General features: G+C 38.1%; 2 protein-coding genes across 2 annotated transcripts; one reads left to right on the top strand and one right to left on the bottom strand.

Annotated features, from left to right (window-relative positions):
• The first annotated feature begins 1,128 nt into the window (after positions 1-1,128).
• Positions 1,129-8,791, top strand: LOC144643034 (protein farnesyltransferase/geranylgeranyltransferase type-1 subunit alpha-like). Its single transcript, XM_078502151.1, has 7 exons — positions 1,129-1,304; positions 1,626-1,740; positions 2,824-2,928; positions 3,533-3,805; positions 4,419-4,481; positions 6,213-6,384; positions 8,250-8,791. Exons 1-7 carry the CDS (start codon positions 1,163-1,165, stop codon positions 8,346-8,348), a joined length of 969 nt encoding a protein of 322 aa, XP_078358277.1. The 5' UTR covers positions 1,129-1,162; the 3' UTR covers positions 8,349-8,791.
• Positions 8,792-9,402: 611 nt separating this feature from the next.
• LOC144643035 (phospholysine phosphohistidine inorganic pyrophosphate phosphatase-like) lies at positions 9,403-12,973 on the bottom strand. The gene is made up of 6 exons (XM_078502152.1): positions 12,813-12,973; positions 11,661-12,002; positions 11,014-11,077; positions 10,740-10,832; positions 10,116-10,207; positions 9,403-9,541 (listed from the first exon to the last, which is right to left on the bottom strand). The coding sequence occupies exons 1-6, from the start codon at positions 12,956-12,958 to the stop codon at positions 9,451-9,453; spliced, it is 828 nt and encodes a 275-aa protein (XP_078358278.1). The 5' UTR covers positions 12,959-12,973; the 3' UTR covers positions 9,403-9,450.
• Between the last annotated feature and the right edge of the window lie 55 nt (positions 12,974-13,028).

Here is a 13,028-nt window from a genome sequence, read left to right on the forward strand (position 1 = left end):
TAAAAACTTGATAGCTTTAGTTTAAATTGTTCTCAACAGCATTGGTGATAATATAACTAGCAGAACATGATTTTGGATAGTCCATTCCCTGAACTATTCCTTCTGCGACCCAGGTGCGAGAAGGGACAGTCTAGGATAACTCGCATGTGCATGCTCAAAACAAACCAATAAAAAACCACAGAGACGTGTGGCGTTTCTTACATGCAACGTGTGCGCTAGGGTAAAAATAGTTCGCTAAAATGAAAAATTCAACTACGCAATAAATTAGCGCGACATCTGCAAGAAAAATTGTCGTAACCTTTGAGGGGTGGGGCTGACAGATTTCTGAGAATGCGCATGCAGGTCAATATTTCTGGACTCGCTCAACAACGTCTGTGCCTGGGTTCACCGAAGGGAGAGTTCAGAGAGTGGACTACATTTAGGACAATCAAAACAACAAATATATTACGCTTAAGCCCGGTTTTCCATACACTGGGAATTTTACTACTGGGAATGGGATTTAGACAAAAAATAGGCTGGGAAATGGGATTTTGTACCACCCCCTTCAGAACCCTCCTCAAAAGTTGCCGAGCACAATCTATTTATGCCTACTCACCGTCTAGGGCTTTCCACAAGTTGCTCGAGATTTCCCAAAAAGTTGCTCAAAATTTCTTTAAAAGTTGCTCGAAAGTTGCTTCAAAATCTGAAAAGTTGCTCAAAATTTGTTTAAAAGTTGCTCGAAAGTTGCTTCAAAATCTGAAAAGTTGCTCAAAATTTCTTTAAAAGTTGCTCGAAAGTTGCTCCAAAAAAAAATCCAAAACGTTGCCTTTATAAGAAAATTCTCCAAATATATGCTAATTTCCCTTTGAAAGTAAGATTGCTAAGCATTTTCATGCAATTTTATTACAACAGAAACATCTCAACTCGTTGAATTGAATTACAAGGATTTCTTTCGTGAAAGTACGTCATGTTTGCTGACGAGTTTTAAATGCATCCTCTGAACTTCCTCGTATATCTTTGGAAAAGTTCGAAGAATGCTCGAAACGTTCGTATGGTAACACTCTGACAGTCTAAAGAGTTGGACGGCTGAAAAGTTGCCAAAAAGTTGCCAAGCCGCCCTATTGGGCCACGCCCTGTTTAGACTTGCGTTTTGACGGTAGCCTGGTGCCTAGTAGAAAGCAAGATGGCGGACAGTTCTGGAGACGAAGATTGTTGTGAGACAGATTTCGTGTTTTATCGCGATCGGGATGAATGGAAAGATATCGCTCCTGTTGAGCAAGATGATGGACCTTATCCAGTTGTAAGAATAGGCTACTCTGAGAAATGTGAGTAGTATGAATAGTTTATAACATGAGATGCTAGAACTGAGGTTTGTGTGTTATCTTACGGAACGTTACGATTAGCTGAGGTTGGTTCTGTCTTCATGACCCGGCGGTCATAATAACGGATAAAAAAACCCGATCCTTTCAGCCAAACAATGACTTCTAAACGAAGGAAATTCAATGGCTATTTCCTTGCATTGTTTATCTGTAAATCTAGCCAAAGCCCACAAGTTCATTTACATATAAGCGTATTAAACTGGGATAAGCTTATTATGGGCACAACTCATGACAAGTATAATCCTGCCACAATTTCAATATTTGCAGTCAAAGACGTGTTTGACTACTTCAGAGCAGTTCTTTTGGCTGATGAGAGAAGTGAACGTGCTCTTGAGCTCACTGAGGATGCGATCAGTCTGAATGCAGCTAACTATACTGTGTGGTGAGTGTTACTGGCAGAAGCACCAGCCTTCACTGTTTTATTTTACAAAGAACTTACCAGTACAATGCAGGGTCAACAGGGGAGGAAGGGGATAGCATGGGGCAAAGTGAAAATGGACCCTTTCATGGTAAAAAATGGGACCCCTGGAATGAAAGTGCCTTTTAGTCACAAGTTAATTCAAATGTAAATCAAACTGATTTTTATGAGAAAGTGTCACTGAATGTCTAAAGACCCTGCAGTCAGTTGTCAATCAGATTAATGAGGACTGTATAAATCCAATATCCACTTCCAGGTTTTATTCACAGTGTTCACTGTAAACGGACTAGGGTTGACAATATATTTGAGGTTCTAAAGGATTTGACGTTCTTAATAAATTATTGGACAATCTAACAATTCGAAAATCTAATGTTCAACAATCTTATAGTTTGACAGTCTAACAATTCTGAACTTACACAATACTCTACTACAGCTTTGATAGTTTATCTTGTATTACTAGTAATTTCCCCATGATCATGAAATATAGTGTAAAATACCAACCCTAAGTATTATTACCAGTGTACCTTACAATTATTTAATATTTCCAATTTTACAAAAACTTGTTTTCTTCCCTAATTTAGCTAGATATATATGTGCATGAGCTTTGGGAAGAATTCTTGATGTTGTGGAGCCATGCCCTATTCTAGTAAATGTGAAGGTATCCATGGCAACCCTAAGAGTGGCCTAACCTGGCACCTAAATTCCATTTAGCCACATACAATAATATTTTATTAAACTTAGTATATACCACACAAGTGAATAGTGCTTTTTGCGCATGCTGATTGGTTAACTTGGATGTGATAAGCAAAGTACTATTCACCTCCGAGCAGCTAAAGGGAAATTAACAGGCTTTCTTCACGCGTCGCTTTGTTTACCAAAAGTGATGTTTTAGTCTGCTAGTTATCGCAGCTTGGTAAATATCCTCCACTATTCACCTCCACTTAGGTGAATAATTGATTGTTAATTAAACAGCTGATATGTACACTAACTAATAAACTAATCAACTGGCAATTATGCTGATTGTACCTGGGTTTTGTTTCTTTGAAGGCATTTTCGTAGAGTTTTATTGAAATCCCTCAACAAGGACTTACAGGAAGAATTAGAATATGTTACTCAGGTTATTAAAGATCAACCAAAGAACTACCAAGTTTGGTAAGTTTAAACACTATACATGTTGTGGTACAATCTTTCCCTTGGTATGATCTGGTATTTTTTCTTTGTTTTATATTCATGTTATTATACACCAGAACAAAAGAAAACACCAGGGTAAAATTGAACTGCAACATGAACAAGTGGTGAGAATCTTGTTATAAAACTTCAACTAGAGGATGGTTCCTTGATTTTCCATCACATCACAGGGCTGCAAATAATGTTTTTCATTTGAAAGGACATATGTCCTACTGAGACACCATCTTGTTAAAAAAAAATTGTGATCAGACATCACCAAAAAACAAAGGTTGAATTTTATTTCCTTAAAATTACCAAGCTATTCATCATTGCCGTAAAATGATTTACGATCAAAAAATTGTCCGGACATCATGTCCGACCAAACTTGGGATTTTGTTGAACATGAGCAAATTTTGGTCGGCCAATGTCCAATGACCAACTGTTCTTTGCAGCCCTGAAATCAGGGTTGTCATTAGAAAGCAGGACCTGGCACCAGTACCAGGATACTCAAATTGCTTTCAAATTGCTTCAAGTAGTAGGTTCAAAATGTAACTGCATGTGCATTTGTTTCTTCTCATTGTGTAAACAGGTATCACAGGAAGGTTGTAGTTGAATGGCTCAAAGAGCCAAGCAATGAATTGCCGTTCACTGAAGAAATTCTACAACTAGATGCAAAAAATTATCATGCATGGCAATATCGACAGTGGGTCATCAAACAATTTGGTTTATGGGAAAGGGAGCTTGATTATGTTGATAAACTTTTAACAGAAGACCTTAGAAACAACTCTGCATGGAATCAAAGATATTTTGTCATCTCTGAAACAACTGGCTTCACTGAGGATACTGTGAATAGAGAAGTAAAGTGAGTAATAATTGATAGGAGCTTATGAAGGGTAACGTGGGAGCCGCGGTGGCCTAATGGTTAGCGCGCCGGACTCTGGAGCGAGGGTTCCGGGTTCAAGCCCTGGCTGGGGTCACTGTGTTGTGTTCTTTGACAAGACACTTAACTCTCATAGTGCCTCTCTCCATTGTGGTGTATCAATGGGTACTGGCAAATAATGCTGGGGGGGGGGGGGGTACCCTGCGATGGACTAGCATCCCATCCAGGGGGAAGTAGAAATACTCCAAGTTATGTGATTGTCGACAAGCATACCACACTATTAAATACCAACTTAACTATGCTGTGTAGGTCAAGAGATCATTGGTTATGAGAATACTGCTCTGTAAGCTTGTTTGCAATCTCTAGGTAGTGTTGTCATTTGACCATTTGATTGACGAACAACCACATATTTGTGCAACTGTTCGCTTACAAGAGCTTACTCTCATAAATCACCATCTTTAGTTACCACCATTTTTTCAAATTCCCAATGTGGTAGCTTATGAGATCTTTGACTGTATTTAAAAATGGGATTTGTAATGTAATGGACAGGTTTATGTTTGCTGGATCCAAAAACATCTCAGTTCATCCATCGTAGGTTAACTGTGGATCTCATCAAGAAAGTGCCTAATAATGAAAGTGCTTGGAATTACTTAAAAGGGTAAGCTGAAGCTTTTATCTCGACTAATCTATTATGACCATCATATCTGTACTGTATGTGGCATGCTAGTATCTCTTTCGTGTTTTATTTTGTTTTAAACCATTTTTATTCAGAGGTTGTATTAAATTGACCAAACCAGTTTGTCAAGGCTGTCATCGAGCTTTGAAGAAGGACATCATAATTTTCAATTGACCTCCCCTGGCTATTGTCTTTTAGGTCATTTTCTTACTTAAATATAAGTTGCTTATCATCTGACATCTTCTAGGTTTAAAAAACGTTTAATATACCTCAACACCATTAGTCATCTCTGCCAGTTATGAGCTTGTATTTTTATTATCTCAGATTTCTGTATTTTTGGTCCTGTCACTGCTCTCTTGGCACATAATAATAATTATTTTTCAACAAAATAAAATTAACTCTGAGGAACTAAGGGCCAACGTTGAAACGCTACCGGTACCTTTATTTTTTATTTACCTTAAAGGGGGGTTGACCCTTAACTACAAAATGGTTGTTATGGATGGCTTCTAACCGTCATATCTTGGGCTGCCTTAGTATCCTGGGTTTTGTTTTTGGTCATGTTGTTCTATTGGGGATTTCCTTTATTTCCGGTAGTCACATGACCAGAACACAAAAACCCTAAAAACTCACACGGCTTACCGGTATATTTTTTCCGTCGAAATCAACACCACGGATAGAGTGCATTAAGAAGCAAAATCCTTAGCATGGAATGGTTGAAATTTGCGACAGCATTACTGAAAAAGCTATGACATCATAAAGTTTTTGTGATATCATGACTTCAAAAAATAAATTAATTTCAGCAAATCGATGCTACAGATTTTGCTTCTTGATGCACTCTACCCGTGGTGTTTATTTCAACAGAGAAAAATGTACCGTATTTTCCGATTAAACGCCGGACCCCGATTAAATGCCGGCCTCGTATAAACGCTGGGTCTAGCTGGTGCTAGTTTTTAAATAAACGCCGGGGGCGTTTGTTCGAGGTCCCGGCGTTTATTTGAGGCCAAGCTAACAAGTAAATATATTCTGTTTGTCACAAATCTCGATTGCAACATAAACTATCCAATCCGTAATAGTGCACCTTTGGAAAATAATCACCTTTGGATACCCAGGGACACTTTTTCGGGGTAGAACGAAAAGAAAAATCGTCCCGCTTTGACAAACTGCCTCTTGGTGTCGAAGATCGGTAACAATAAATCAATCTGAAAAATTGGTAGAAAATTGCAGTCCGTTAATAAACGCCGGGCCCCGATTAAACGCCGGCTTCAAATAAATGCCGGGTTCGCGAAGCCAAGTTTGAAATAAACGCCGGGGGCGTTTATTTGAGAAAATACGGAAAGCTGTGTAAGTTTTAAGGGTTTTTGTGTTCTGGTCACGTGACTTACCAAATTTGGGCATGGCTACTGAAAATGAAGGCAACCTCCAATAGAACAAACATGGCCAAAAACTAAACCCAGGATACTAAGGGAGCCCAAGATATGACGGTTAGAAGTAATCCATAACAACTATTTTGTAGTTAAGGGTCACCCCCCTTTAATAATTTATCAACTTCCAGTTGATAATCAACAAAGTGTTTCACTTGCCAGCAGTTTCTTTAGAAAAAACTTTGTTCATTTAACATAAAAATGAATGACTTGTTGTATAATAAAAAATGTGATCCCATAGTTAAAACACACATGACTTTGTATGTTTCTGATGGGTGTTTTTGTATTGCAGTGTTCTTGCCCAGACTGGTCTTAGTAAATATCCAGGTTTGAAGGACACCTTATTAGAAATGTACGGTAACGGAATTGATTCACCACATGTAATGTCCACATTGATCGACATCTATGAAGAGGAGCTTGAGAGTGGTGTTGCTGAATCAAACTGCCTAGAAGAGGCGTTAGAGGTACCGTAAACACCCGCGGATAAGCCGCACCCGCGGATAAGCCGCACCCGCAGATAAGCCGCACCCTAGGTTTAACAACTCAAATGTTGGAAAAAAAAGTTTTTTGAAAGTAAATCAAAGAAAATCCAAAGTCGAGTCAAAAATCCAAAGTCGAGTCTTAAGGAAGTCTCCTTCATCGAACGTAAACTCAATGAACATTGAAACAGAAAATACTTCAGTCTTACCCACAATTTGAGCTCTTTAATATAATGATCTTTTTCTGGCATTTGTTGACAGGTATTTCTTCACTCAACGCAGTTTTCTTTAGATTTTTGTGTCACAACAACAAGAACTTGCGTTTGCCGAACGTTCGTAGCTTAGTAACCAGGCATTTGATCGGACGCGAAATATGGGACTAGGGCGAGAACGTAAAAAACAAGATGGCGATGGAGACGTTTGGGTTTCGTGGCTATCATATCGACAAATAAAAGAGATTTAGGAGCCATATATTGGAGATAAACTCGTTGCATGAAGAGAGTTTTCGTAATCAGTTTGACAAATTTTCCATCAAAGTGCAAAATGAGACAGAAACAATTGGCCATCTTACTCGTGAATACTCGTGGTATTTTCTCGCTCGTAAAGTATCAATATTACTGTTAAAGTTATAGGCCATTGTCGACACTGCAAACAGTATAGGAGCTGTCAAACTTGTAAAAGCAATGACCGGTACTCTCTTGTAGTTTTATGTTATATTAATTTACATAATTTTCCATAAATTAGCATCAGGTCACGAAAATTTACGGCACTTTTTCCAAATGTTCCCGCAGATAAGCCGCACCCCCACTATCGAGCGAAAATTTTTGGAAAAAAGGTGCGGCTTATCTGCGGGTTTTTACGGCATGTTGGATGTTATAAAATTAATGTGGTGTGTTAATGTTTTACTAACAATTGATTACACAGCCCTATCAAACTTCTTTGCAAGTGTATTGGACCTCTGTAATCTGTTATTTTGACAAAATGAAAAAATATTGTTTATTCTCAGTGGCTAGCAGATCAATATTGTTTGCTTAAGGCTGAAGTAAACTGCAAAACATTGACAAATCACAAGTATTCTGAAATAACTGAGTAAAAATATTGCCTTATCATTCAATTGTGTAGTTTGTTTTTGGTGTAGTAAGAAATTTCTAATTTCTCTTTGACAACTCTAACAAAAGAGCTGCCATTTTCACAGAAATGGACATATGAGCAGTATGTGTAGTTCCAGGAAACATCCATATCTACCCGTAGAAGGTCATTTAAGCTTATTACAACCCTCCAAGTTTATTTTTTTCCTTAGTGGCCTTTCTGCCACCGACTGCTCAAGCTTGGTCGCCAGTGAAAAATTTTAGTCGCTATATTAAGCTCATGCTTTCAATCTTTCTTCTCAATTTAAATCGCTATGCTGGCAACTTCAGTTCCAATTAAGTCGCCAGCTCCAAATTTCAGTCGCCATGGCGACTAAAATGGTCTTAACTTGGAGGGTTGTCATTGGAAATTTCAAAGGGGTGATAGTCTCGAAAGCCAAAATTTTTAAAGGAAAGTATGGGGCTTAACTGGAATTTCCAGAGGTGGGGGGATTCAAACCGAAAAACCTCTGTGAGAGTGGTATGGATATTTTCTGGAACAACACAATATTATTTTTAGCAAAAGCATTGCCGGTCAGATGATAATGCACATGCTTCAATGCACAGCAAGACTGGTAAAAATATTTTTGTGACACTACATATGAAGCTGTAAAATGCTGTGTATGTATAATTTATCACAAAAGGTAGTCACTCCTTTCTTATGGTCTGCATTATTTTGGCCATCAGTCAGTTCTAATGGTGTTACATTTTTTTCTCTTCTAGCTGTGCCATAAACTTGCCACAGATGTTGACTATATCAGAAGAGAGTACTGGAATTACATTTCACGAAGTTTGAAGAGCAAATTTGGGCAGCCACAATGACATTGAAATAATCATAATAAATGTAACAAAGTGTTTAAAACATTGCTAAATAACATTATTTACTAGTCACTAAATGAACAAAGTTGACCAGTGCCAGCTACAAAGTTCCTTCAGGCAATCTTTTTTGTGTAGCTAAATTTGCAGTAAGTACTGTAGCTGCTGCAACAGTGAGGAGTCAGGGAAATTCCCTGCCTAGCAAGCACCTCTGCTTACAGTTGGTTTGCGCAATTAAGAAGACTGCTCTTAAACAGGACATTGCATGGTATTTGCTACAGATAGGTTTAGGAGCCTATTTGGGGGGGGAGCCCAAAATGTGTGACCACTTTTAATTAATTCACATTGTTCCTTGCAGATTTAATCCAATCAGATGGCAGCTTTAAGCTGTCCTTGGCTCCTGATTGGATAATGACTGCACAAAAGAATATGAATTCATAAAATTAATGTGGTTACATTTGGGCTCCCTGCTGTAGTAACGACGATGCAGAGAACAAAGTATTTCCTTAAATAATTTTATTGTTAAATTGCTCAAAAATGTTGTGAACCAGGTTAATAGTATTGCTAGATAATCTTAGGAAAAGTGAACACAGTTTCTCATGTAGTTTTTTAATCCTTTTTAGTAAAAATGTTACAGAATAAAATAGTGATATTCTCTTGTTTTCATAATGATATATTTTTGTTGTTCCAATTTGAACTCCCATATTCTTATATCAGTAAATAATAAAACTGAGTTTTTTTTGTTCTAAATTATCTTCCTCCAGTCTTGTAAGATGGAAAATTTGTTGGAAGATTTCATCGACCATAAATTATTAATGCATCACTGCTCCACTGAAACTAACTTTGTACTGAAGGCAAAGCATCACCCAATGCAAAAGAACTTTAAAATTGCGTTATTTTGCAAAACATCTCTTGGCATTGTCCTTAGTAACTGGAAAAAGTTTCATAGCCACAGCATTGAATAAATCCTTCTACTCCTGACTGCAGTTTAGAGTTGTGCTCCATAACAGAAACATGCCCTCTTAGTAACATGCAACTGACTCATGCTGTAATCAGATGGGTGTAACTGCTTGTTATTTTTTCAGTGTTAATCCTGGTGCCAAACTGTTTAATTGTACTTGAGGATCAGATCCACAGCCTGTGCCAGGTTATCCACATATCCATCAGGTCTTACAGTGGGGTGATGTTCATCTTCAGGCCTACAATAATAATTATTAACAATGTCAACTGGTATGTTTATCATATATTTAAGATGGCTTGTTTCCCTTCTAGCCTTAGAAGTTCACAGTCCTGTTGGTTTGTGGAATTAAGTTACTTCAAATCAGAAGAACTGTTTCAACAGTATCTTCATCAAACAGGCTGTTTGAATAGAATGAGAAAACTTGATTTGGCGTAATTTGTATAGTTGCATGCCTATACATACCATACAACTCTGTTAAGCCCTTTCTTTTTTAAGCTTCCTCTCTAATAACCCCCCTTTGGAACTTCACACTTTTAAAAAGGTTCCCTAAAGCCTTCCCTTCAAAAAAGGATTTTTCACTTGGTGCACTATGTTTCCTTCGCTGAGGCAAAGAGTGTTACTTTGTTAGTTGTTGGTAATCTTGGAGTGTTTCTGAATCTTACATGTAATATGAACACCGCAAACTTTGTCGTGCCAGCTTTTGTCATTGTGGGAATATGTTACACTGCTTGACAACCTCACTGAGAAGTAAGGGCTCCTTCAACCATTTAAAACAAAGATGTTTATTAAAAGCTCTTTATGTACAATAATACCTGAACTTCCCAGTTCTGACTTGCACTCCGCGAATCCCACAGGCTTGGGCCCCACCCACATCTGACACAATGTCATCTCCAATCATAACTGTCTAGAAAGAAACAAAAGAAGTTTTAAAACAATATATCAAAAAAATATTTGAGAAGTAATAATATGAAACACGAGAGACAGTTTCATCAGGATATCCACACACCGAGAAGACAGTTGAAAAATTAATAAGAAGCGCAGCAGAGTATTTTTGACAAAATTTGAGGTGTTTGGATTGCCGATGAAACCCTCTCTAGAGTGTTATCAATCGAAACAAAAACTAAGGAGTAAATGGAGAAATAAAATTGTATGCTAAAAAAATCTATGCTAATTAACACCAGAAATCCAAACCTTCATCACCGTTATGGTTTCTATTACTTTGATTAATTATTAATGAGTTTGAGAACGAATGATGATTTGGAAATTAACATTTTAGCTTTGTTGTGAGACTGAGGGGAATAAAACAACAGAGATAACTTGAGGTCGAGGGATCAATTTAAACTGACAACATTTTGTTTTCAAATTGTTTTGTTCACTTAAGACTTCAAGTCCTGTTATGTTTACAAATTAAAACAGTCTTATCATTTGCCACTTACATCTTTAGGTAATACATTAATGTCTTCCAATGCAGCAAGGAAAAATGTTGCAGCTGGTTTGCCAACAACCTCAGCTTTCACATCACATGCAAACTGCAGAATATCAAATAATAGTTAACAATAAAATTATTATTTGATTTCCTAGTAGAAAAAGAAAATTATGGAAAATATGCTAGGACAGGAAAAGTGGAAATTAACAAATATTAAATATGAAAAGGAAATGCAAAAAAGAATTGCAGAAAAAATTGGCAAAAGTTGCATGGTAATTACTAACTTCTAAGGCCTTTGTATATGGACCTGCATCTAGCACTAAATTTGAACCACGTCTGTAATAGCGGCTGAAACAAATTAAATGTAATTTTAGATGTAGTGTCTTCCCATGTGGCCAGAGGATTACTCTTTAGTCTTACTCCCTTGGATGAGAAAACCCTCCTGGTTGTGGTAAATTTACACTCTTTTTACTTTATAGTAAGCTGTACAGATAGTCATTTTAAAGCAGAACTTCTCTCTGGTGCTAATTTTATTATGAAGTGTTCCCTATTCTCCCCTCCCCTCCCCTGTAAGAGATCCCTCTGGGAGGTAGGTAACGAGGAAATTCAAACACATTTTGATTGGGCTTGCAAGTGCCATCTTGGATTCGTACTTGGGAGAGGATTGGGGATAGGAGAAAATGCATCCCTGGGAGTAGGAGTGAGGCTGAATGTACAGTGAGGGCACTTTTCCTCGCTTTCAAATCTCTCTCCGCCCTCATCCATATATATTTTTGGACATGGGGGCAGATCTACTCCATCCCGAGCTTATATTGTCGTGCCTCCACGGAAAATGTCTGCACTGCAAGCTATCTGGGATGGACATTTTTTGAGTGCCTTCCACAAGAGGGTCTAAGAACACAACAAACCCTGGCCAATTAAAGTAGCTTACCCATATCCCATTGCCAAAAGTACAGGACTATCAGAATTTAACAGAAGTCTAAAAGCCTCATTCATATGTTCATAAGTAAACTGCTCTTCAGCTCCACCAATAATTACACAGTTTGGGTTGTGGCAATCCACTCCTTCAAACTCTGCAAGTCCTCCAGGGTGCATCAGAAGCAGAGGACGTAGATTACGTTCTTGAAGAATCTTTCTTGCAACAGGACATGGTGCATGAAGTTCAGTAGCTGACAGTCTGTATCCAAATCGCTCAAGTTTGTGGACAAGCTGTTCCCTTGTACAAGTATCTTCATTTGTGCAAAACTTTACTTTATATCCGGCTGCTTTGAGCCTAAAGTTAAGATCAAACAATACTTTTTCTTTAAAAAAATGATTCAACAAAGTCGTTCAAAGACTTTTAATTTGCCTTTTCTTACCTACTTGTTAAGGATTTGCATGTTGATGGACCCCCCCCCCCTCCCCCTGAAATCCCAATTCCTGGGAAGGATACCAAGGTATAAAAAGTGTTGGATATTGAAGCATTTATGTGGGAATAATTTTTTTTTTTTTTTTTTGGGGGGGGGGGGGATCATAAATATTCCTTAGAATTTTATTTCAGTGACCCAGCCTGCAGTCATGCTTGAACAGTGATTCATCTTTTTTTTTTTATATTTACGGGGGATGGAGGTGGGGGAATTGAAAATTTAATATTATTTGTTTTGGTTTATATTCTTCGCTTGGGTATCATTGCTCCTCCCACCCCATTTTTCCCCCCTCCCCCCCCACACCTCCAACCGATACAAAAAAATGCATAATAAAATAAGGGGCAATAACAAGGTGTATGGCAACAGTCTATAAATTCCCAACTGGCAACCGGTAATTGCACCACCCGATCCGAAAACGCAACATTTACCGCCTTCCATTTTCCGTCCAGTACCCTCCCCCCTCCCCGCGGGAGCTTCCCCGACAGGAAATGATAATTGCTTGAAAATGATAATTAGATTAGCCCAACTTCTATAAAAATCTAATACGGAGTTCAGTATTTATATATCATTTTAGGTTCAATGTTTTACTGACAACTTCAAATGTTTAAAACCAATAAAAAACAAAGGTCATTGAAATATGGACGGAACCGAGGGCATATAAAGCTTTTACATCTTACTTTTCAATGGCTTCAACAGATCCAGGAATAACCTCTCCACCGCCTTCGTCACTGTTGTAAAGGACGCCAGTTATATCAACCAAAATTCCCTGAATTTTCCTAACAAGCCAGCGAGGCCGTCCATCCGTTTCCTCTTCGCTCGCCATCTTTGATTCCCCTGGCACCGAGACATGATCGACTGATACCTCGTTGACGTCCGACCACTTCCGACCCAAG

The sequence above is a fragment of the Oculina patagonica genome, chromosome 2, assembly GCF_052425735.1.
Source record: "Oculina patagonica isolate OP01 chromosome 2, crgOcupat, whole genome shotgun sequence".
Classification (NCBI taxonomy): domain Eukaryota; kingdom Metazoa; phylum Cnidaria; class Anthozoa; order Scleractinia; family Oculinidae; genus Oculina; species Oculina patagonica.